Source organism: Melanotaenia boesemani, chromosome 18, assembly GCF_017639745.1.
Source record: "Melanotaenia boesemani isolate fMelBoe1 chromosome 18, fMelBoe1.pri, whole genome shotgun sequence".
Classification (NCBI taxonomy): domain Eukaryota; kingdom Metazoa; phylum Chordata; class Actinopteri; order Atheriniformes; family Melanotaeniidae; genus Melanotaenia; species Melanotaenia boesemani.
In genome coordinates this window covers 11658297-11685223 of record NC_055699.1, presented here as the reverse complement: position 1 = coordinate 11685223, position 26927 = coordinate 11658297, and the positions used below count along the sequence as shown (strand labels likewise).

At 37.2% G+C, this 26927-nt stretch overlaps 1 protein-coding gene across 2 annotated transcripts in view; it reads left to right on the top strand.

Annotated features, from left to right (window-relative positions):
- plod2 (procollagen-lysine, 2-oxoglutarate 5-dioxygenase 2) overlaps window positions 1-8003 on the top strand; it is a 35922-nt gene extending 27919 nt beyond the window's left edge. The window contains exons 12-20 of one of the 2 annotated variants that reach the window (XM_041968713.1): window positions 267-392; window positions 1020-1161; window positions 1815-1877; window positions 3022-3135; window positions 3449-3514; window positions 3736-3840; window positions 5951-6097; window positions 6763-6888; window positions 7004-8003. In XM_041968713.1, the coding sequence (XP_041824647.1) occupies window positions 267-392; window positions 1020-1161; window positions 1815-1877; window positions 3022-3135; window positions 3449-3514; window positions 3736-3840; window positions 5951-6097; window positions 6763-6888; window positions 7004-7159 (1045 nt within the window). In that variant the 3' untranslated portion in view covers window positions 7160-8003. The remainder of the gene's footprint in view (window positions 1-266; window positions 393-1019; window positions 1162-1814; window positions 1878-3021; window positions 3136-3448; window positions 3515-3735; window positions 3841-5950; window positions 6098-6762; window positions 6889-7003) is intronic. The other variant, XM_041968714.1, reaches the window with a different exon arrangement.
- The last annotated feature ends 18924 nt before the right edge of the window (window positions 8004-26927 follow it).

Below are 26927 nucleotides of genomic sequence, written 5' to 3'. Positions count from 1 at the left end.
TGTTTTTTAGATTAAGATTAGTGGAAACATCAAGCTGTTAATAATCTGAATTCAGTTCAGCATGACCTACAAGTCTGGTTTGCATCTGTTACCAGCTTGGCAGTGATTGTATATTTCCAGTTAGAGCTTAATGTGATGCAGCTCAATGGTTTTACCACAAAAAGAATCTGTGTATTAGGTGGTTGGCTGTCTGTGACATTTCTCCCAGTTTTATCTGCTCTGACAGAAACACCACCTCTCTGCCCTGTCTCCCGCTTCCCCCACAGAAAAATAATTGGTCCCCTTGTCACTCGTCACGGCAAGCTGTGGTCCAACTTCTGGGGAGCCTTGAGTCTGGATGGTTATTATGCACGCTCTGAGGATTATGTTGACATTGTGCAAAGGAAACGCGTGTAAGTCACAAGCAAAACACAAAGCAATATCTTTGCATTTTCTATGGTTCCTGCTGACCTGTGTGTCAGTTTTGGAGCTCTCACTTTGTCTACAACTCTAAACAGATCCTATCCACTTGTGCTTAAACAGTTCTCATCCACGTTTACACATAAACATCACCTGCCTTTATTTTAAGCCTCATCCCAGAATTCACATTTGAAGATTTGTTAAAGCTACAAACAATGAGTGGTGATTTAGTACTGAGCATTGAACCGTAAGGCATTAACATTACGGTAGTCAAGTTCAATACTTCTTTCTGATTGTGCACAAAAAAAAAAAAAAAAAAAAATGAAATGGCATCCAGATGGTGGAGTCCCACACTCTCCACCACTGCACAGTACTGTTATTACCCACAAAAATTGTCTGCTATGTCATTTTGACCAAACAGAAGCTTCTAAAAACCACTTAATGCATCTTGTCTTATATTACCATATAGTTCTCCAACAAAGTCCATAATAATTACTTAATCTTAAATCACGGATAGTGTAAATATTTTAAAAAATAAGTCTTGTAGAAATCCAAGAATTTCAATTTTAAAGGTTACAGTAAAACAAACATCTACTTTCTCTGTCTCTTGTTGTTTTAAGGGGTGTGTGGAGCATTCCTTACATGGCGCATGTATACCTCATCAAGGGCAGTGTTTTAAGGAATGAACTCAAAGAAAGGAACTACTTTGTTCTGGAGAAACTGGACCCAGATATGGCTTTGTGTAGAAATGCCAGAGAAATGGTAAGAAGGAACAAAAATCCGTTGAAGTAGTTCATCATTGTCTTTAAAATATGCATGCTTGCATAAAGGCGTAGCACCAAGTGTAAGCATAGCTACTTGTAGTTTAGAAATGAAATAAATCTAACCCCTGACAAAAGTAAACAGCTCAATGGAAACCAAAACAGGCAAGTATGAGTGTTTTACAGTGTCTTTGCCTGTCATCGAGGCATGACCCTCCTCTATTCATAAATGCTCCATTGTGCATTAAAGTTCTCTCCTCCATTTGTATCCCTCATTCTTACCTTTCGTTTGCCTTCATCCTCACTTGCAATGCCTGACTTGCAATGATGCAATGAGCTGATGAACTTTGTCTCGTTTGCTGTGTTTTTCTTTTCTTTTGTAAACTGTTCACTCAGCTGCACTCTGTCACTTGCACTCAGCACTCATGCAAATTCACTACTTTTGGATTTTTTGGCCTTTTTCCCAACACGCATTCCTCCCATATTAACCCCCAAAAACATCAGCTTCAGAGGGAATCTTGCTCCTTTTTTCATGCCGCTCCTCTTGAGTTCTTTTACATGTGACATGTATATTTTTAAATGTCACCGTGTCTGTTATTCTCATATAATATCATTAATGTTTTCCTGTTTGATGATGCTTTTCCTTTATTTTAGACCAGTCACAGAGAAAAAGACTCCCCTTCTCCGGAATCATTCCATATGCTCAGGCCCCCAAAGGTCTCCATTTACTTTGACTATTCTGTCTTTTGAAACATCCATTTCCAATGGGTTAGCACTGAGAAACTGATCTGAATTTTGATAAATTTTGGAGGAAGGCCCATTCTGCGCAGGGAAAAGTCTTGCACCTGATTTGATTTCTTGGCACTGCCAAGTTAAATTTAGTTGCTTTTTGATAAAAAATAAAACACTTTATTTACCGCTGATAATTATATAAATGTAATTTGATAAATGTTTTAATATTGAGAAGCTTTCTATGTTGCTGCCTATGTCGCCGAATGACTGGCAGCTCTTTGGAAATTGATGTTTGTTTGTGTTGCGTTCATATTTAAAAGCAGATTTGCTTCAGCTAGAGCGAGAAAGACCTGTTCTCTATCCTGTTTTTAAAATTGTTTCCAAGACAAGATCATTGAGGAGACAGAAGGCTGGAGAGTCAGTCTACATGCAAGTCCCCTGTCCTGATGCTTTACCCCGAAAAGCCAAACACATGTAACCAGCTGCTCTCTGAACACACAGACTGATCTCAGACTAGGCTCCAACAACATTTCCTTTCACCCATGTAAAGCATCTGGTCTAAATCACAGCTTTCACAACATGATTTCAGATGATTGCCATTTGGGAACTTCCACCACAAAAATGCAAAACCGGTCCTAATTTATCATTTCTGCCATTGACAAAGCCTAGTCTGATAGAGTCCAAATCCCCTCCCACACAGCTCCTTCCCCATGCTTCACATAGAGTCAATATCATTCCTGGATTTGCTTTGTCCCAAAGCTGTCTCTCTGTTCTTCTCTCCTTCCCTCATTACCCTACCTTGCCCTGTTACCAACCCAATAAAGTCCCTGCAGCCCTCTACTCCCCTACCAATAAATAATCACAGATTATTTATGTCATCTTTGTGTGTATGTGTTTTAACATAGTGTTTTAGTTTGGTTAAACATAATTGATTTCATTGTGCTTAAACACTGAAATCAATCTTTATTATCATATTATCTCAGTGTTACCCACTGTTGAGCTTTCCATAGCTAAGTTTTGCATGTGTTATAGTTGCATTTAGATATGAGTCTGTGTTTGAGAGTTTGCTTCATCTTATCGGCTCTCTAACTTATATGAAACTGACAGAACTTTTTCTCGTTTGCTGCAGGGAGTCTTCATGTATATAACTAATCTTCATGACTTTGGGAGGCTTATTTCCACAGCCAATTATAACATTTCTCATTACAACAATGACTTGTGGCAGATGTTTGAAAACCCTGTGGTAAGTTATAATTCTTTAACCATGAATACACACACAGGAAATATGTTTATATTTCTGAACAGCTCTGATAGATAACAATGATCTGCAAACCTATAAAGGTTATTAACCATTAGGGTTAGACAATTTGAGGAAAATCTAAACCAAAGACTTAAGTATAATAATGTGATATAGCTCCTGACTGATGGGGCTACTGCTTTTGGCAAGCTGGAATCTGCCCTCTGTAAGGGGTGGGGGATTATCTCTGTGAGGTATGCAGGTCAGTAAACAGTCCAAAGAAGAAAAAAAAAAGTCTCCTAATCTCTCTGTTTTGCAGGACTGGAAGGAGAAGTACATCCACCAAAATTATACTCGAATTTTCACTGAGAACTACTTGGAGGAGGTTTGTGTTTATATGTTAGCGTGTGCAAGTGTGTGTGTGTGTGTGCATGTCCTCGAGATGCAGACAGACTGAGAGACAGTAAAACAGATTGACATAATGTTGAAGGGAAATCCTAACATCTGGTTTTGATATTTCTGGGTATTACATTACTTCTGGTTAAGGTGTGATTCAAGTCTATTCTCAGCGGTCTTTTTATGTATTTGTGTGTGTGTGTGTTGCAGCCTTGCCCAGATGTGTTCTGGTTCCCGGTCCTTTCAGAGAAGGCCTGTGATGAAATGGTCGAAGAGATGGAGCACTATGGCTCATGGTCAGGGGGCAGACATGAGGTCAGTCGTGTTAGTTCACACTTGCTGAACACAGAAAGACATTCTTTGCTCTGGAGGCACAGTACACTGCCGACTTTGTTCTCTAATCTTTGTGCTGACATATTTCTATGAGAGCAGGATTGTATTATGTGTTAAGGATAATATAATGCATGTTAATTAATATGTTTATTTTTTTTAAATTAATTTGATTACAAAAAGAGTTAAAAAACAAAAAAAAAATGTACATTACATGTTGCCAGAAGAAATGATTTGTGATGCAGAACTTTTACCTTTGTAGTTTAGTGTTGGCATGCTAATATTTGTGAACACTGCTAGCATCACTGAGAAAATCTTCAGATTTCAGTCATAGTGAGTTGCAACTGTCCTGCAGAAAGGTGTCTATCATTAAACCAAATTCTGCTCTGCTGCTAAGCAGTCTGCACTTTGTCCATTAGACTTTATCTCAAGATAAATATAACTTTATCCCTCTTTTGGGTTTTATTCCTCTTAATTTTCTTTACCCTCTCTCTTGCATATAGCTGTAGCCCATTGAAGCTTACTCAGTAAGATCTTGCCTCCTGAATTCTCCCTAAATGATCTAGCACGCTAGGTATTTGGTTAGTCTGGGACATGTCTGTTAGTCCCACAAATCATGTCTTTGAAGCAACCACACATAACCGCTCACCTAACACAGATTGTCTCTTTTTTTTCTTATAATCAGGATGTGAAAATTGGGCTTAACATGTGTTTGTGTGACCTGGACAGAAACTTTAGTCTTTCTTTACTTAACAGTGACCTGCTGCATGCATACCCCCCCCTGTTTCATCTTCTAAAGAAGCAATTTGCTTTAATTTATCCAGCTTATATATAGATTAGCCTTGCCAAAGTCAATTTGTTAGTAATGTACAAACAAAATCACACTTTAATGCTTTTAAAAACATTAGTACTGTTAATGCAATTGGATGTATAATTAGATTCCTGATCAAATTCTATTTCACCTGACGGTGGTTATGCTCCGCAGCAACGGTGAAAAACTGCACAAACACTGTTAAGTGAAAAACAACGAAGCTCCAATTGGCGGCTCTCACTTCTGTGTCTACACTGAAGATTGGCTTGTACTACCCTGGCTGCTAACTAGCTTCGACAGTTTGGGCTGACTGTGCTGAGAAAGAGAGATGAATCAACAACATTGCAACTTTATATCAGCCAGGTTTTTATTTTCCACTTCTGAGACACTGAACAGAATACAGCTATTCTAATATCTGGGCCTATTTTTAGTCTGTATGACTAAATACAGATCGGCCCTGATGTGTTCCTCACTAACTAAACTACCACAACTAGCTTTCACACAGTGCAGCCTTCTTAAAGAGGAACAATTTCTAATGAAAATTTCTATATATTTGTGAAAAATCAAGATTAATTGCACATTAAAAATAATATTTTGTTTCTCCACTGTCCAAACTTAAATGAAATAAAGATACACTCTTGTTTGTTTTTGTTTTGTTTTTTTTTAGCATGGTTGTTTGATCCATGTTGGTGTAATTAAACAGTCCCAAAAAACAACTCTATAAAGATGAATGCAGCCTTGTAGAGCTTATGAAAGAAGCCTTGTGTTTGTTGTCACAAAGGGGCTCGTTGAGCCATCACTCTTACATTCAAACTGCCTTGTAAATGTTAACCAGATGGATTCAGTGGAAAACTCATATTTAGCTACTGTTTAATATAAAATCACACATTTGATTAGTGTAAAGACTAAGTAAAGCGTTATTACCTCTATCTCATATCCAGAATTTAAACTGAATATAAAATGAAATCATGATGATGATGTGTTTATTTTTTATACTGACTCATGTTGTCTATTTTATATAGTTTTAAATTGGTCACTTAATGTCTTTCTAAGTTGGCCTGCAAGACTGCATGCTTACAGATATTTTGTCGGACTCTGGGAAAAGAATGTGCTGGATGGGTCATTAAGTCTCATACAGACAGACAACAGTTGTGGTTTTAAAGAAACCATCATCACCATCATCATAATCACTTTGAAAACTGTGGTGACACGCTTTGAGAATGCAGGATTTCGGGGTCATTTGTTCTGTCGTTAATCATGCTGCTTTGTTTTCTTTTTTCTCAGGACAACAGGATTGCTGGAGGCTATGAGACGGTGCCAACCGATGATATTCACATGAAACAGATTGGGTTTGATAAAGAGTGGCTACACTTCATCCGAGAGTTCATATCACCGGTCACATTAAAGGTTTTCTCTGGCTATTACACAAAGGTTAGTGTAATCGGGTGGAGAAATACAGGAAAGCTTAACAGGAGACCCCTCTACTATTCATCTGAGAGAAAAAACTTTTTATCTGACCTGTTTTACTTGTAGTAGGGATAATTTGATTTTATTAACCGATATCAAATCCCAATATTTTTAATAATTCAACAATGAAATGGTGTAATTCTGTGCTGATAGTTATTGTAAATTTTCTTCTCTGTAATGCAATGGAATAATTAAATATAGTTTAGAAACAATAACTAACCAGTTTCTCACACTGTGTTTTCCAATAATTTAAAATTCAAATATAGCTCATAAGTTTCAGGATAAAATCAATACAACACACCATGTAAATACAGACCGCAGCCATTACTTTCTCAGTAATACATACTTTATTTGCAGATTGACAAATTGTGGTCAAAAAGCTAATTATGGCTCAGTAGTGATGTAACACACTTTATCTGTGCATCTCTAAATATTATCCCAAGTGTGTAATAGATATTTAATTCTTTGACACCATGATTATTGTCAATACTTACATATCGCTACAGCCCTAACTTGTAAGCAACCTTCTTCAGCAGTGCACAGCGATTTTCTCATCTGGTGATGCGATAATTTAAATATTAAACACTGACATGCAGTGGATATAATGCATTTCTATTCCTCTACTGCAGGGTTACGCAATAATGAACTTTGTTGTGAAATACACACCTGAGAGGCAAGCATACCTGAGGCCTCATCATGACACTTCTACCTTCACCATCAACATCGCTCTTAATAACAAAGGCATAGATTTCCAGGTAAGCAGGCGTAACGCAGGACTGATTCACCCTTTTTTCTTCTAAAATATTTCTGAATCAGCTCTAAAAAAAAAAGATAACACTATTTCCTGTCTTGTCTGTATCACATTGACAGGGTGGAGGTTGCCGTTTCCACAGGTATAACTGCTCCATAGATTCGCCTCGAAAAGGCTGGAGCTTCATGCACCCAGGACGACTGACCCACCTTCACGAAGGCCTGCCAACCACTAACGGCACCCGCTACATCGCAGTCTCCTTCATTGACCCCTAAACTATTTGTTTATGCTGAAAATCTTCTTTTTTTTTTTTTTTTACTTTTATTTTCTTTTGAAGGTTTGTGCACCAGATGTCTCACAGATGCAATTCTTGTTTTTTTTTTTTTTTAAAGCAAGTGCTTTGAGAGGATAAACGATTGCATTAAAAGAATCTCTGTCAAACAGAGTGTACGGTGGAAAGGGAAGCGGCAAATGTAATGATACACACAAATAAGATACATGCACACAAAAAAATATCCTATCAGGGGACAAAGAAGTTTTAACCAATAACGACTTTCCCAGGAATCGTGTACTGTAGGTAACTATGACTTCCACAATACTGATCTTACATCGTCATGGTGACCGTCACTCATACACACTGGTAGCTTTCTAGACAAGTAGCTGTACCACGCAAGTGTGCAGACTGCTACTGTGTATCTAACGAGTTTCAGATTAAATGTCACTGAAAATGAAAAGATTACTACTGGTGCTTGTAGACTTGTCATGTTTCTGCATCCAAGGTTTGTGTCTTTATTTGCTGGAGTGTACTTTGTGTATGTTTTTTCTACCCCAAAGCAGCTAATTTGAGATTGTTACTAAATGAAACTTTGATGTTCGCCCAATGACAAAAGAAAACAATTTTTTTGTAATTTTGCACAACTGAAAAAAGAAGACAACAGAATTTAGTGTAAATTCTGTTTAAATCATGTTCTTAATTAAAAACAGCACCAGTCATTTATTTCACTGAAAAAAAAAAGCTTTAGCATTCTTCTCTCTGGTGGTTGTGTGAGTGGCTTTCAAAACTCAGCAAACAGACTTCTTTAAATTATTGTCAAGATGTAATAAAATTTTCTTAAAATACTTGCTTTCTCTGTGCTGTTCTTACTATTTTCTCCAGAATCAACGAGTGATGTCCCATTTCTCCAAACTGATTCAGTCCTCTGTAGATTCCTCTGACAGATGTAAAACAATATGTTGATCTCATCACCTCTAGAGAGACTTTTCATTGTATTATCACTGTGTCAGTTCATTTCCCAAGTCTGTACAAGTCACATGTAGAATCAATCAGGGCTGTAAACTGCTCTGCTGCAGGGAGAAGCACTGCCATGTTTGAGGTGTTGTGTGATGATGTACATCAGTGCGAATGTAGTTCAGTGTACCTTAGGGGCTGTGTGTAAACATGTACATGTAACCTAATGAAAGCTGTACAGATGGAGGTTGTAAGACGGATGCAGGAACTGAGAAGGAACACATGGAAGGTGGAATGCGCCTAAACGCTGTCGTCCTTCAGAAAGTAATGCCAGTGCAATTTTTTCATGTTTTTGTCTGACTGCTGTTTCACCCAGCAGAAATGAATCATGATAAGCTACTGAGAACTGGAGAGAGAATATTCACCTTGGATCAATACTTCACTTATGAAACATCTAAAGCCTTGCCACGCTATCAAATTTAATTACTTCTTAGCACCCATAGCCATACCCTGAGGGGTATGTTTTCACCCTGCAAGGTCGACTACCTGACCAGGCACACGTTTCTGCTCCTTGTAAACCAAGACGAAGGCTGAATGTCTGAGTACTTGTTATAAAGTAGCAACGATGAGGGTGGGGTATAGGAGGCAATTTAGGTCAGTCTGGGGGGAGACTCACTGCTGCTGAAAGAGCTCTTTGTGGCCATCATTTCCCCTGAACTTCCTTGTGTCCATACCCTCTGAAAGGTGACATTGATCCAAACCAGGCAAGCAGGAATACCTTCATACCCACCTAACTAGGAGATTCTCAGAGGACTTGCCTTATCAAAAGGCAGAAATGGACAAAAATGTTTTAAGCCTGATTTATTTAAACCGTTTAGAGGGTGAAGTAGACTGGGTATTTGAAATTTAAAGGCAGGTTGTTTGAGGTCTCTCTGGTTTTAACACAGTGAGTATCCATGTCTAGGGTAAATGGCTCTACATATGGGAAATGAGATTTGAATTCAAATGCACCACAAAGTGGGGGGTGCTCAGGGAAAGACAGTGATTTAACAATTACAGGCCATACACTCTGGTCCTGACTAAACAACAGATTTAAACTGAGTGTTTACAGTCATGTAAAAATTGAAATGTCTTAGGCCCATCTATGTGTGGTCCAAGCTGGTGCTCACGGCTTTGAAACAATACTACAACATAACATGCAAAAATGGCTTCCAGCTAATTTTATCTGTGGCTGATTTACTAAGTCACTCATTTACCCCTTGAGGCATTAAGAAAAGAAAAAGAAAACATTACTCCACAAATGGCAGCCATATTACCTGCTATGAGCCTCAAGACATTAGAAAAAACAGGCGCTAAAGCTAAATCTTAAAGTTAATGTCCATTTTTCTCCTGCTGTCCCACTGGTTGTTATGATAATCTTGCCTACTTTTGTCACATGTTCGGTGGTGCATTCCATTTAGAGTTACTGTCATTATATTGATTACTTTAAACAGCTGAAAATAGAGTATTTGTGGCTGTCATCCGCAGGTCCAAGTGATGGCACTGTATTCACAAGCTGATAAAAGTGGATTTCAATTTTTCTTTTTCTTTGAATTTTCAGTTGAATTTTTCAACTTTCAATTTTCAGTCCAACTTCTAAAAGAAGAGGAGTAGGTTTGAACCTTTGGGTTAACCTATGGATTATTACTATGTATTTGGGGCAACAAGGCCTTTTTATGTGGAGGTGAATGTAATTTAAACTGCCTTCATCGCGATAGTCACCCAGTGCAACAACGGCACAGCTTTTGCTGGTTTGGGAACTTCCATTTTAACCCAAGTCGCAGTAAGACATACAGTCATGTGTATAGCTCCACTACCACACCCTCAAGCCTCCACAAACTTTCCTTTAACATTTAAACTGGATAACACTTTTTTAATGACAGTTTTACAAAACACCATTAAAATCCTATAATTAGTCATTTGTGCTTTGCTGTTCACAAAAAAGTTGAGAAATTTGTGTCAGTTAACCCAAAATAATTACTAAGAGCTTTACAAACTGCTTTGACACTTTGTTGTTTTGCAAGATCTATGTCAGGTTGTGATGTGGGGACAGGACTCAAGACGTTGAACCAGGAAAGAGGAAGATGGATGGAGGCAGCAGGTGTTTATTAGTTAAAAAAAACAAACAAACAAAAAAAAAACATGTCACTGCGACAACAGGTCACCAGAAAACACAAACCAAAATGAGGAAAAAATAAATAAATAAAAAATAAATACATAAATAAATAAATAAAATTTTAAGGAAAATGGGATTGTGCAATGATCTGGCCAAGAACAAAAGAAACCAATTGGTATTTATACACTAAGGTGAGAGAACTAGCTAAATGAGGAGCAGGTGAATAAATCAGGAAAGTGTGCACTGAATAGGAAGTAAGGAAAACAGAACATACAAGGGCGTGACTACAAAATATGACAAATAAAAATAAAAAAAACAAACCAACCAAAAAAAAAAAAAATAAAAAATAAAAAACAAACCAACAACAACAAAAAAAAAGAAATAAAAAAAACACAAGACTCAAATGTAACATAAACTAAGGAACAGAATTAAAATAATGACACTATAAGCCATGACTATTTATTCTTATTTCTTTGAAAAACAATTTAAATCAGCAGTTTTCTACAGGAATCAACCACCAGTAAAGAATGCCAAGTAGCTGTTTTATTTTTGTTTTTATCAGTAATGCAGGATGGATTAAGTCAACTATGTGTGCATGTGTGTGTAAAGCATGAACTACATGATGTTGCATAGTTAACTCACTGTAAAGTTCTCTGACTATGTTTGGGGAAGAGACTGAAGGGGTGGGAGGACTCTGGGTTCAAATGCAGTGCAAGTTTGAGTTAGTGGAAAAGTACCAGGATGAGACACGAATGAAGTCAGGAAAGATTCTGTAGGCTGTGGCTGTGCACTGGAGTCTGAATGAGCTGTGGGTCAGTGGGAAGGTGAGGCTATCTTCACTTGTGTATAAATCAAAGACTGTTATATTTCTTACACATGAAAGCATTATTGGAAATGAGAACAAGATACAGTAATACAAGAAAATTTCATAGTTAGAAACATGACCTGCTCTCTATAATCAGCAAAGCATTAGTATGAGACCTCTGGCACAGAGCCTGTTTTCACCATTTTTTGAGTAAAACTCAAATTATAATATATATTTCTACCGGTTCCACATGCTGAAGAGTGGGAACATTTTATTCTTTCATTTCAACATCATAAACCCGCTGACTCTGGCAGCTGCAGCTGCAGCTTTAACACACTGTTAAAGCTTTACAGGACTCTAAAAAGTACTCTTAGAATCTAAGTACTGTGTGCAAAATCTCTTTTAATATTTGCACATGATGTTCTTTTACATTAGGTTAACAACTGTAATTAAACTAGACAAACACACACATACACACACAGACATGTCAGATGACAAGAGGTGGTGAACATGATCCATACGATTTGACAAAAATAGCACAAATATTACGAGCCTATCATCAGCCCTATCTCTCAGGTAATGAAGTATATGCAATGCACAATACCAATTATAGCTGATTGTATGCTTTGAAACTATCAGCACACTCCCTTTTCCTGGCCAGACTGTTTACCATCTCAAAGTAAACTGGGTGCACGTACCATTTAGCCAAATTACACAGCAATGCTCTGTAAAAACAATCAGCAGCCCCACACTCCTAGACAGATATTGATTTATGGAGAAGACAAAAGTGGAACAGAATAAGGGTGGAGGATAGGGAGTTGTCAAAAGCCACAGGAGTTCCTCGCAAAGAAAACTCTGAACGTGTCTTTTATGAGCTATTTTGGAGTCTTCTGAATGATCTTTCAATGTGTTTAGTCTGGTTTTTCTCCTTCAATCGCTGCCTTGTAAGTAGAACTGCAGATGAAAGAATGGTAGTGTGGAGTATTCTGGAGTCGTGGTGTGTGCTCAAGTGCATGATGAGGCTCCATGTCTTAGGTCAATATGAGTGCAGGAAAGAAGCAACAGGAGGTTGAGTTCAGATCCTCAGAGCCCCCCTGTGGGTAAGAACTGTCATTTCTAAACTGGATGTCAAAAATTTTAAATGTTGGGGTCTGGAGGTGGTTTATTATTGGATTAGACAATTTCCAACATGCTAACAAGTGTATTATATGGTCTGAAGCCAAATGCAAAGATAGGAGTTACAACCACATCTTCCAGCAAAGCAAAATTTTCTTTCCTTTTTTATTTTTTTATTAAGATAGTTTAAAGAGTATTATGTGCTTCAAATTTATTGTGTCATTTGCTGTTCATCAATAATCACAATATATTCCAACCAAAATATTTAGAGTTTTTATGTAAAATTGATATACATTGTAAAGGCACATACAATCTGGAACACTAAAATACAAGTGCACCCTTTAAGTATTCAAAACATTGTCTACAGAAACAAAAAGAAAAATGATAACATTTCCCTACATGTAGACAGGCTTAAAATCCTCCTTGATGCCTGATGAAGACATTTGCTTCAGTGTTTGTTTGCCACCAACGTTTTCTCTGCTTACTTGCAGGCCATTTCCTTGCTATTTCAAAAGAGTTAGTTTATGATTCTTGGCAGTGTTTTAGATGGCCACCCACACTCGTCACATCTAGAATGCATCACATGGATGTGGTGAGGCCAAAATACATTGCAGTCTTATACTTTTCATTTGGTTTCTGCATTTGAATGAAGTAATTATTGGAAATTATCAGGGTTTAAGCACAAGTTAAAAAATATGTACAGTTTCATTAATAAAAGTACATTTTTGAAGTCTTAACCTAAGTATACATGATGAAAAATTCCTGAACCTGGTTGCTGTGCCTGCCATCAACCCGCTTCCTTCCTGCCTCTTCCAGCGCCAAACAAAATGTTCAAACTCATCACCGTGTGTGGGCTGAATTTCCGGGTCTTCCTGAGACGATCTTTACACCAGTAAAGAATGCCAAGTAGCTGTTTTATTTTTGTTTTTATCAGTAATGCAGGATGGATTAAGTCAACTATGTGTGCATGTGTGTGTAAAGCATGAACTGCATGATGTTGCATGGTTAACTCACTGTAAAGTTCTCTGACTATGTTTGGGGAAGAGACTGAAGGGGTGGGAGGACTCTGGGTTCAAATGCAGTGCAATTTTGAGTTAGTGGAAAAGTACCAGGATGAGACACGAATGAAGTCAGGAAAGATTCTGTAGGCTATGGCTGTGCACTGGAGTCTGAATGAGCTGTGGGTCAGTGGGAAGGTGAGGCTATCTTCACTTGTGTATAAATCAAAGACTGTAATATTTCTTGCACATGAAAGCATTCTTGGAAATGAGAACAAGATACAGTAATACAAGAAAATTTCATAGTTAGAAACATGACCTGCTCTCTATAATCAGCAAAGCATTAGTATGAGACCTCTGGCACAGAGCCTGTTTTCAACATTGTTTTTTTTTAAAGGGAATGTTGAGTCATGAGCATATTGCTGGTCAGATCGCTCATCAGGTGTCCCAGCACCAAACTACCACTAATGAAAATAATCATTCTCTATTATAAGCCTCATCTGGTTATTCATATCTTGTTGTTGCAAGTCTGTTGTTGCTTGGATTGTGAGTCTTCCTGCTTCAAAAACGCAAAGCTTCAAGCAAGTATCTCCATTTAACTCTGTATTTTTTTTAGTAAAACTCAAATTATAATATATTTTTCTACCAGTTCCACATGCTGAAGAGTAGGAACATTTTATTCTTTCATTGCAAACTGCTTTCACACTTTGTTGTTTTGCAAGATCTATGTCAGGTTGTGATGTGGAAAAATATTAGTCTTTCATGCGTTCATCAAGCCAAGCATGCAAACCTCTCGTTCTAACTTACTGTGATTTTAATTTCTGTAGTGTCAGAAAAACCAAGCCTGAAAGTTAGAGTTTTGTATGGAAACAAGTTACATGTGTGTATAGTTGCTTAAAACATGTTAAAAGGGTCAGAACTGAGCTACAGAGTTTGGCTGTTAAACTGTTTTCCATCTAATTCTTAACCAGGATTTTAGGGCAGGTATAAAATGACAAATCTATGACATAGTGGCGTTGACAAAACCGCTCTGACATAAACTGCAGAGGAATCAATGAGAACAAGAAAAGCTGGATTGATTTTATGAAGAGTGATAAAATTATTTAACATCTGCAGCATGCAGTAGTCATTTCTCATCTATGCTTTTGTTAAAATAAACTATGCTCAATTTGCTCAGATAGAATGGTTTGTTTGAGCTGGTCGGAGATCTGTCAGTCAGTGTGTTGTGCAGACACACCCCCAGCATCCGAGAACAGAAAGCACCACTAATTTTATTATGATCTCTTGAGGGTTAATCCATTAATTTGATAATATTAAGTAACTGAGAAATAAACATTGAAAATTGCATATATGATGAAAAAAACAGGTGAAAAAGAACAGATGCCCAAACCATGATACTGCCACCGCGTTTCACAGACGGGATAAGGATCTTAGCTAGAATTTGGTGTTTTCTTTTATTCAAAGAAAGAGCTCTTCTTTAAACTATCCTGCTTGTTTTTTAGAAACAAGGTAAACCTCTGAAGTCAATAATCAATAATATAGTCTACCAACTGTGTTACAGCAGTCATACCAGCATTAAAAGAAAAATCAATGTGCTCCTTTTAAAACATCAAAGATACCCACAAGAAAACTGAGGATTTTAACATACACAACACACAGACTATCTCTCGGAACCAGTAAATTCTGTGATGAAAGATTGTGAATAAAATGTCTCGTTAATATGAACTTGTGTGCGATCATGAAAGAAAAAATTAAAATGAACTATACCGATTTTTCAGTGTTTGAGTCTAAGTTTATGTCTCCTATAAACTCAATTGTCTATGAGTAGTTGCGGCACCACAGCGTATGAACACTCATCCATAATAAGAATGTAAGCATGGCTGTAGCAGTGTTCGTGACATGAGAACATTCCCACAGTTGGTCTTGACCTCATTCCATAGAAACACACCAGTTCTTGTCTATCTATTGGTTTGATATAATTGTATGTTACTTGTAGTTTTGTGGATCTTGTCAGATTTGTAGTTAGCACTTCATCCTCTAGCCTATTCTATCAGATCCAAAAGATGAAGAATCCCTCAGGGTGTGTTTGTTTGTTTGTTTGTTTTAAGCCATCCATGTGAACTTAGTGCCCTCTGAGATGCCGGAGGCAGCACAGCAGCAGACTGGCAATCTGGTGACCACAGCACATCAAGACAAAAACCAGTGGTGATCCACCCTAATCCTTCTAAATTGCCTCTTTGGCTCCAACTTAAAAGACCAACCACAAGTGAGGGATTTTTTCCCCTTGGATACCTCTGTTGCATGTGCAAAGAAACCTTCCACACTGGACTTTGTGGTCTGTAACTCTGTACCGTGGCATTATGCCTCTATCTGGGCACCCAGCCTTAGCCCTCTTTTTGTTTGACTTTCACAAGTTTACATAGAGGGATTATTTATGATCACGGTCATGTTTAACTAGCCATGCAATACTCCAAGAGGCATGCACCATGCATTCAAACACTGAATCAGAGTGAAATAATGTTTTTATTTCCAATTCTATTCCAAAATCTACAAGATGATCCATGAAGATTTTTCTTTTTCTTTTAAATCCAGGGCAAGAAAACTGATAGGACATGAAAGAAGCTTTAGAAAAGTTTTAAACTAAAAAGAGATACCAAACTAAAGTTTGTCAACATCTAAGATTTATTCTGTAAAAATCATGAGTTTCCATGAAAATTTGTTTAAACCCAGTATTCCAGTAATCAGCGTTTAACCCTGAAGACATCATGGAGACTAAACTGGAGCTCTCCCTGTTGCTTCTCAATCATAGCGACACATGGTGCTGCTGGCGTTTGGGTTTTTTATTCATACTCATATGTTCACAGCAACACAAAGATGATATAGGTCAAGCTGATCCAGACAATGAACATCTCCTCTAACTTCAGCTTTTGCGTATCATCTCAGCTCCAAACAGCTTTCATTGAAATTGGCACAAAAATAAATTATGCCTCTTTTGTGGTGAAGGTTAAGTTTGCTTAGTTCTAACAGCCGACAACAAGGTGTTTAATGTGGCATCAACATTGTGGACTTTTTGGTGTATTCCTTGATTTTTTTCTCCCCTCTGACACATCAGAACAGAAACCTTTTCTGTGTTCTGAGAACCACTGATCTACAAAATAAGCTCTGAGTAAAACAATAAATAGGGACTTTTAAAGAAGAATATAAAGAATGTGTGCAATGGAAGCATGAAGAGCGATAAAGAGAGATTCTGAAGCTGTTTATTCTTAGGAAATGATTTTATTGCTGATTTTATAATAACTAATGTACAAGAAAAACAGCACCATGTTACTGTAACAGCCAAAAAAAAAAAAAAGTTATTTTTAGAGAAGCCAAGAGGTGAAAAGTGCTGCCTGATGTGTTATCTGTGCCATTAACTAGCTGCTTTGGGTGGGTTGGGCTGTGAAACGTGAAAATAAACACAACCATGCCAGCTCCTCTGAGTCTTGTAAAATATATCATACACAACATGAGACCTCTGCATCGCCAGCTCAGTTGCAATAAAAGTTTTATATAATGAAATATAATCCCAGTAACTGTGTTATATCTCCCAGCGGGTATAAGCTGCAACTGAATAAGAGCAGTTAGGTCATATGCTTATATTTATTTTAGTTAAAAAGTTAGAAATAGTTAAATGCTCCACAGTCAGGGCTGCACAAAACAAAACAAAAGAACTGACATTGGGTTACTTTTTGACATTATGGAGCAAAAGGGGAGCTGCTCATGCTCTCTAATCCACATCCTCTGCATGTGCATGCATGTGTATGAATAGAGATGAGGTAAGTGAAATGTATCTGGTCCACATACAAGAGCAGTTTCTGCACAACGTGTAATAAACGTGACTTTGAAATGCAATGCTTTTTTTAAATTCCACATAAAAAGGCTTATGTTATGATGGCAGGAAACAACGTGCATCGGCTATTATAGCTTTCAGGTGTTGTTCTGTATAATATTTGGGTTGGCTTGATAGAATTACCGTGTAAACTCAAGCTTAGCAGTGGGATCTCTTTGTAAGATGACTGAGCAAATTTAGGCTTTAAGACTGAAAGCTTAATTGAGAAATCAGTACAGCGTACAATGCCAAAGTCAAGCGGTGGTCATCTGAAGGACACGTGGGTGATTTCCCCCCACCATTACTTCCAACACATATAAACAGAGGTTAGAAACCATGTGGGGTTGAGAAAGCTAGAAATCAGACTGCTCTTGAGCACCACAACCTCACAGGAATGCAAAGCTTAAGACTTCACAAGGTCAAAAGTTCTCTTTTTCGCATTCTGAGCTCTATATGTCGCTTCAACCCACTCTGTTTTTGCTCTATTGTTCAAGCAAGTATGAAAATTAAAAAAAAAAAAAATAAATAAAAAAATTATTAATTGATGTCAGACAGATAGAAACTATACAGTTGTTAAAAAGATGGGACTGACATGGAAGGCTCAGCAACACCAAAAGGCCTATTAGATTATTAGTGTTAACTTATGTGGTTGAAGAAAAAAATAACTTTGGAGCATCTAGCCAAGCCAAGAACACTAAAGAAGAAGCAGGCGTATTAATGTGAAAAATTACAAACAAGAGTGGTTAAGTTAAACTTAAATGCTCTTTGGCTGAATAAAACCAAGATGAACTTGTACTTGGACTTAGTAGCAGAGAGAAGACAAGACTTACCACATCATAAGTCAAACATGTTGGATGCAGTTTGAAGCCTGAGTCCCTGTTGCCTCCAATGCAAATGTGCCTTTGATCTTTATTGATGATGTGGTTACAGACAGTGGCAGAATCGATATGTCCTAAGTTTCAGTTTGCAGCTTCACAAAACGGATTATATTTGAGTATAAACACACAATAAGGGCATCCCAAGTGCATCCTAAAGGAAAGAATGGAGTTGTTTGCATGCTTTTCAGTTGCTCTTCAACCATTAATAAAAATGAAGAAGGCAGTGGAAAAAAGGCCAAGTAAAATATTGGTAAGCAACCTGGTGAAGAACTAGTGGTGTAATTACATCTGAGGTATAGCATGGCATCACACACCATCTCTCGGTGTTGATCTCTAGCGGTGTTTACCAGCTGGTCCGGCCGCGCGTTCATGTACGTTTATGTAAAAATGGTGAGGAACGGAACGAAATATCCATCTGCAGACGACCAGGATCTGACATTACCTATGATCCTTTGAAAAAGTTATCAGATAGAGAATGGGACCTAACCCGGTTTAACATTGGCCTGGTATTTATATAGTGGAGAGCACTGCAGTAGCTAAAGAGGCTACAATTTGATTTGGAGCTAGCTTTTCTCCTGGATTGTAAGTAACAACAAAAATATTAAGTTACTTCGACATGTTTCACAAAATGGTGAAGTTGTTTTGCTCAGTGTGTTTGCACATTTGTTTGCATACGAGGTGAGTTGACAGTGGGGGGAAGAAGTAGAGGAAGGTGTGGCTCATGACACTTTGTGTTGGTCTATAAGCAGTGCATAACAGCAAACCTTGCAGTGACACAAGTTCACTTTTTGCCCGTTTAAGCAGAGGGCATGGATGTCAACAGCCAGTAATCTTGAAAACTGATAGTTTCATGTGATATATTATTATACTGTCTGCTTTAAGACAAGCCATGATGTCTTTCAAACCTTAACCAGGCCATAATGCGTGTCACAGCAAAGGAAACAGAGTAAAAATGCAATGAAACATAAAATTTTATTTCAAAGCAAAATTACTCAAAAACCAGAGGGATCAGTACTATATCGAACTTTCCTTCTCTGTTTGATATTCCAATTTGGCAGTGGTATGCACAGCACCATCATTAACACCCTAAGATCTCTGAATGCAGACTTGGTCACTTGTTGAGTGTGAAGCAACAGCTGATTCACAACTATTTCAAGCGTTAAATACTAATGGATATTACAGTATCCATCATGTACAGTATCAAAGACAGACTCATTTATTGCTTCTGTTCATGCTGCCAGAGTTCTTAACAACTATGAAACAGCTGTAATAGCTCTTTTCTTATGGTTAGATCTGTCTTTCCTCTGCTGATCAGCTCAAACTTTGAGGAAAAAAAAAAGTTAATCTGCAATATCTAAAGACTAGAACTCAACCACAAAGTCACGTCTGTTAGCCCACATACCTTCAGAAGCACAGAGGCCACTATCTGCTCCACCCAGGCAGTACTACACACAGACAGTCTTTCAGAGCACTCATTTGATTTAGTCAGTCGGCTGAAATAACTGGAGCCAAACAGTGATTGTTGTATGTTTGCATACGTGCACATTCACACACAATTTCCTATAATTTTAACTTGCACTGGAAGGAGGTTAAATGCCACCCAAGCATGCAATGAACTGATTGCCTGTTATACCGCCCACAGTTTCCCCCCATTTTAAAAAAAAGGAAAAAACCTCCACTGAAAACTAATATCTAGTTCCACACGTCAAGGAACCGCCTTGATGCACGTATCTGTCTGAATTGGAAATAGCTCATAAAGAGTCAAATGCTAGCTGTGATGTCTGCCTTGTAGGGTTACTTTATGGAATGATGGAATGAAAATCATTTACCTTACAGGACGGTCCTCATGTGTCAAATCCTACATAATCTTTCATTAATGCTTTGAACAAACTTATTGCATCACAAAAAAGGACAATTTCCAGCTCCCCAGGAAGAGAGTTAAGGAGAAGAATTCAGTCTGTCATCGGAACCCTTAACAAGCTTTTGGCTTGTTTCTAATGCAGGAAATAAAGATGAAAATAAAGTATGTGTTGCAAGGGGAATGTAGTGGACCAGGTGTTTTTTCTCTTATGCTGATACTGCTAAGGCAGTCATAACTGCCAGGACTCCTAATGTAGGGCAACATGAAAGCTCAGCCTGAAACTAATGAATCATGGTAGTCTGGTCAGGAGTGACATCATTTCCTTTAAGCCTCAGTGGGTCTGGAATATGACACCTCTCCTCACCACCCCCAAGCCCTTGTAGCAGAGAGCTGTGAAATCCATCTGCAGTAGAGACAGCTTGGGTTCACCAAGGAAAATGTCTGAATTAATGGCAAATTTGATATGAGCACAGAAGTAATTTCACTTTATGCTTAAAGCAGCATAAAGAAAATAGTAAAAGGCCTACAATGACAGCATGATTTTGGTATTTCCCCCACTTCAATTACAGACTTGGGATGTAATCCAGCCTTCAAATTGCAGGGTACTGCAATGAAAAAACATGCATGAGTTTTTTTTTTTTGTTTTTTGTTTTTTTCCATTGTGTCTAATGGAACAAAAACCTCAGTTCCATAATATATAATATTATCACTTTAATCTGACTAAATAAATTGGAATCTGCATTGTTCTATGTAACACATGTGAGTACTACAATGTAAGTAAAATGAGAGTGTTAGTGGGATTTATATTCACGGAAAGATCAGTAAGATTCTCGAGAATGACGTCTTCTCTCATGAGTTACTTCCCCTGCCCTGACATAGTGACTCAGAGCTGATAAAGATGGATAAATTCTCTGCTGGGAGAGCTCTGGTAACAGTCATATATTATGACTGAAAAACTCCAGCCTCTCTGCTGCATGGGGCAGACATCTGGTCAGTGAAGTATGGGACTGGAATGTACCTAATCACTCCGAGACTCAACCATCACTTCCAGGAGAATTTGACTTTCAGAAATCTAGTGTAAATACTGTACACATACTAAATTAAAACACATTTTAGTTTATGCCTAAAATTTACTTCTTGTTGTGTTCGCTGTTTTACAACAGTAACCAAAACTGTTTGTACACTAGAGTAAAAACAATTGGAGCAAAAAACTGGAAGCAAGAGTTGCGCAAAAAGCTTGTCGGTTACATATGTCATGAGCACATATATATCCCATACCTTAATTTGGAATTTTTTTTAATACAGTAAACAACTACTGAACCTGTGCAGTGATTTCCACTCTCTGCTGCTCTGAAGATCAAAGCCACTGAATACAAATTCGGTGGCTTTCTTAAATTCTTATGTCTGTTTCAGAGAATGGACCACCTCCTCATCTTAACTACTGAAAGTCTCGGCCTCTGTGATGCGTTCGGTTGCAGATGTTAGTGACCTCCAGGCAACTGACCCAATCATTTTTAAGATGTTTCATCAGCAACCATTGTTGCTCATGAAATGATGTTTTCATCACAACCATTTCAGTTTTTGCCTTTATCTCAAACTTTTTACAAAGAAAACTGCAGGTCTGCTGAAACTCTCAGCAGTTTTAAATCAGGGTTAAAAACGTTTTTTGTTTCTTTGCTTAATTCCTCACACTGGAACTTTATTTTGTAGTTTTTATCGATTTCATTTAGGTCTTTATTTTCTTTCTGTCTGTTTTTATTTAATTTCTTTTATTTCTTTTAAAGTCTGCTTTTAATGCACTTGTTATTGCTTCTTGCACCCCGCTGTAATGCTTTTAATGTTTTATGTAAAGCACTTTGAATGGTCTTGTATATGAAAGGTGCCGTACAAATAAATTTGCCTTGCCTGATGTTGGCAAAAATAAGCGTACATTTTATTTATTAATTTATTTTTCTTAAAGCAATTACATTTCTCAGTTTAATATACATTAAGTTGTTTTAAATGATTCGGAAATCATTCCAGTCTGTTTTTCCCCTCATTGCTATGAAATAGGGTAAAAAAAAAAAAAAAAAGAAAAACTGCCTAAACACATTTTTGTTTGTTTTTTAAGGAGAATATCTGTTTCTAATTTTCAAAGTGATGATTTCTATGATATGTGGAGGCTGTATTCAGACAGAGTCCAGTTGCACAACACTGAGTAAAATGATTCATAAGCCTCCAGGGTAAAAACACCGGCATAGTCGAGCTTCTTTGTGCCTCTTCAAACACACTTTGAATCCGGATGAAACCACGTTGAGGCTTGTTGCATTTGATTTCGTTTGCAGTTCACCCTTTCTAATAAAGTGTCTTAATGCATACCAAGTGAGCTCTTTGATATTTAAAATATTTTTTCATCAATTTAATCTTATTAGAGTGAAACAATTGTGCTTAAAGAAGCAGCTAAAAACACTGCAAGAGGCAACTTTTCTTATATCTTTCTTTGCACTTAATAAAAGCTGTAGCCAGTCTAACAACTGATATTGTGAGCACTTTGAGAATTTTTTTTTAAAAATGTCCTTATTTTGGTTGGATTCCGTCTGTAAGTGACTGACCCCTGTCTAATCTAAATAAAGAGCATCAGTTAGGCTTTAAAAGCTAAAGGGGATATAACAGTATCATTAAAAGTGATAGAATGTGACTTTTAAACATTGTAAAATGAAACTGCAGCTTGTAGCTGTTGGCTTGGCTCTACATTGTGCTGCAATCTAAATAAGAACACATTTTACTGTCTAATTACCTTATGAATAGCTCATTTCCTCATGTAAAAATCTATTTCAGTCTCATGTTAGAGGATTTTAAATGATTGAAACAAAGGGGTTCAAAACTTAACAGTGACTTGGGCTTAGAAGAAGGCTTAGTAATCATATCGTCTATGTTTTTGTATGGTTTAAAATTAAATGTCTCAATGCAAACTTAACAATAGGATAAATTTGGATGGAATTTTATACCAGCTCAGATGGATGAGTTTAAATATGTTGCAGATTTCCTCCACAAGGTGTCACTCTGAAAATGACCCTGTTTCATTTTTAAAATGCCACCATCCTGGTGCAAGATCATGAGTGTGCATTAGAGGCAGACTTTAGAAATATGCTTCTTAAACTGCTTGGATCAAAAAAACTAATTAACATTATTCATTTGCATTTGTCAAACACTCACTCATCTGAATGATCAGCAGCTGACTGAAGTAGCTATCAACACCATGAACAACAAAGCAGAATTTTGAACAACCATGAACTATTTGATAGTTGAGATGTGAAGCGTATGTGCTTGCATCAGTTCCACTCTTCTTCCCTCTTGTGGTAAAAGATGGGACACAAAACTAGTTAAAATGTGAGGGCAGCTGTTAAATTTGAGAAAATTTTCTTAAAATGTCCCAGTCTTTTTGCATTTTAAGCACCAAATCATCTGCATTAAATCTAACATGGTATATATATTTTTATGTGACTTCCTGTTTTATTTAGTATGTAATTCAAATATTGAGCTGTAACAACAACAATAATTATAATAATAAGAAGAAAAAAAATAAACTATTTCTGTGAATTGCAACAAAAAAATTAATTGTCAACGTAGACATGTTTGCTTTTGCACCACCAGGAGTCGCCAGTGAGCTGTGAATGGATCTTTTAAACTCCATGCTGCATCCAAAAAAAAAAAAAAAAAAAAAACAAAAAAACTAGTTTAACTCCACAACTATCTGCTGGCTCTGGCTATAAGCTGCTAATTGATGATGTGGGTTTTGGGTTTCTGCACCATTCACTGGGAGCAAACTGGGTCATAATTTACAAACATCATTTAATAATAATGCCAATTCATTAGTGCAAGACCCAAGCAATCTCTTTCATCAGTAGAATAGAAGAATGCCACTGGGGCTTGAAAGCGGGTCGGGGTAGGGGGTGGTTGCGGTGGGGGGATGAAGCTGGAGTAAACAGCAGTGCACATTCTCTGCCTTAATGTGGCTGCCTGGCAGATTTCCGTGCCGTCACTGAATTTGTGATCAGAAGTGAGCTTCATCTGAAAAGCGTAAGTAAATGTTTTTGAGAAGACAGAGCAACAATTTGGGAATCACTTTCTGTTTTTGACAAAAACTTATTATATAGAGATATGGTTGGCCCATTTCTTTTGTAATAACAAATGCAATTCACATTTCCCCTCGAAGGCACAAACACATCTCTGTCTAGATTTCCAGAAGCAGAGAGTTTTAAAGTGTTATCAACAAGAATTGTTATTTAGTCTGTCCTGATTTATAGACGATCAAAGGAGGCAGCACAAGTTAAGGAAGATGTGGTCATGACAGAAACTAGGTTAATCTTATTATAAACTCAAGAACATAGGATAGATTGCAAAAGCCAAACAGAATATTAAGTTTTTTTTTGTTTTGTTTTGTTTTGTTTCCAATTTAGAATCATGAAATCTCTAATCAACCCAAAAGACACTTTATATGAAAATTACACTCCTGAGAGACAATATCAGGTAGCATAGCAATAAATCTGGCTTTCATCCTGCTCTTTGTGTCCGATAAATGGCGGCACCACAAGCCAAGCACTTGGCTCACATATCGAACCATCTCTTAAATCCTGGGGACGCTTCATATCACAGACAATGTGAATAGCAAAAACAAAAACACAAGCATTAGTTACAGCCAGGGGTTTGGGTAAGAACCTCAGATATTTTACACATCTGATATTATCAAGTACAAATGGCAAACACAAATGTTTTCTTCCTCTATGTGCATTTAATTATATTTATAGTAGCTCATAACTGCTAGTGTGATAATATTTTTTTTTGTTATAATAACCACTCATTATTTTAGCCTTTCTTAATTACCGATTATTGTCAAAATATATAAATGACTAAATTATCATCACACAACAAGCGTGCATCATGTTCATTAATCAACATTCTCATTTACTGACAGCGTTTTCAGTTTAATGGCAATAATTTCTAGGTAAAGCAGAAATATACTTTTTGGTAGTTAATGGAAAGAAAATAGTGAAATGCATTACTTGATTGCATTATTGATATTATTCTTAACCTTTAAGATAATCCAAAAGAGCCAACATGATCTCATGGCAATGTGAATAAATAACATTCCACTTTGGGGACTTTTGCCATGTCCTTTGAAACTTTGTTTCAATAACATGTTAAATTGTTAGGGTTTGGAGTACAGGCCAGGTTGTCATCCATCACACTACATGGCATGAAATGCTGAGCAAAAATCCAAAAATGCTTACTAATAACACACAGCATGACTAGGCATGACTCAAAAGTAATATAGAGGTGAGTGCAAACACTAATCCAGCTAACTGGAAAGTTGGTATGAAGCTGTTCATCTGAGAGTCAGTGAAGTTTGTTCCGTGCCTATTAACTTATCATAATGTTCAGCAGCAGCTGCAGACATTATGGCCGTACTGTGATGATGGGCAGATTGAATTCAGAAAGTATTTCAGTCCTCATCTCCTGAGCCACTTTAAAGAGTCGTAGAACAGGACAATGGACAGGAAGAATTAATTCAGCTGAGAATAAAATCTATTCAGCCCCAAACCCACCTTTCAATGCTGCAAATTAAGCAGCACATATGGAAAAGATTATTAACAGTCTGACCGACACCAGTGTGCACAAATTGCATCCAGTCAATAGAAACAGGAGATGAGGTCAGACTCACATCATATCAGAATACATAATGTTTCTAAGACTGCTGAGCTCCTATGTGACATTTGTAGGCTGTGAAGTACACATATTTGACCAGCTGAGACAGCTCCCTGAAACCTTAGTCTCTTAGTGCAGCATGTGACTCTACTTCGTGGTTAGAACTCTTTAACCTGCAGCAGCTTGCTGGTTAAAGTCGATGCATTTGTGTGGGTGACAAAGGCATCAATAGGCAACAGGTGGTATCTGGGTGATACATTTACAAACAATGGGGGAGGTGAGTCATAAATTGAGACATCACCTTTTCTCAGTGCCTGCAGGCAGTCTCATGTAGTTCCTTATCTTCCACATTCTCATTACGTGCTCCCTCTGTGTTTTTCCTTTAGTGAATATAAGAAAGAAGTAAATAAGAGGGACCAATGGAATATGAAAAAAACAAAAAAAACAAACACAAAGCAGGAAGGGAAAGGACCTAAAATACAGGCATTCCATATCCGTAGCCTTCCCTCCATAAACGCTGTTGTCACTGCTGGGTGCAACAGCAATTAATCTCAGCCAGGGGAGGCAAAGAGGAGAGATGCACAAGTACAAAAGCTATCAAGATGACAAGACTTCGTAGTGCAATTTACCAGTTTTCTTTTGCTGTCAGGGATATAAATGACACGCTAAACTTGCTTTTGTTTGTTGGGAGCATATTTCCGATGTGAGCCCTGCTGTTAATTGATTTCTCATTAGGTGTTTTGCAAATAATGAACAGAGTATATTGTACAATCTCAACATAAACACAAATATGATGGCAAGCATTTGTAATATTTGCAGATATTATTAAAATTGACAAATATAGAATATAGCTTCTCTTAAAAAACTTAGCCATGAAAGTAAGGCTTCATCTGTAAAAAAAAAAAATAATAAAAGGATGCAGGACTTATCTAGGTACTCTTTTCTGCAATAATAAATGACAGAATGTAATTCTGCAAGGCCAACTGAGGTGACACCACAAAGACCAGTAAAATGAAAATTCAAGTGTTGGCTCTTACATAGATGGAGAGCTTTGAGGTACAGTACCATCTTTATTTTACAACAAAATGCCCACATACAATTACATAAAACTGACAGTAACTAACAGCAACCTTCACACGGAGAAGGTGAATGCAAAAAGTTTTAAGATTTTTTCAGTTTTTCTGGATTTATTTATTTTATATATATATATATATATATACACTTTTTTTTTGCACATTGGGCTACATATGATTCTCCACAATTAAAAATAAAAAAAAGAGACAAATAAATTGTCACTTACATAAGTATTCAGTCCTTTTGTTGTGACAGTTGCAACTAAAAGATGGTGCATGCTACGTCTATTAGCTAAAACTTCATTTTAACACACTTGTGCCTTACAGACTACCCATGAACAGACTTCCTCAATCTGCCTTCCCAGCATACTGAACT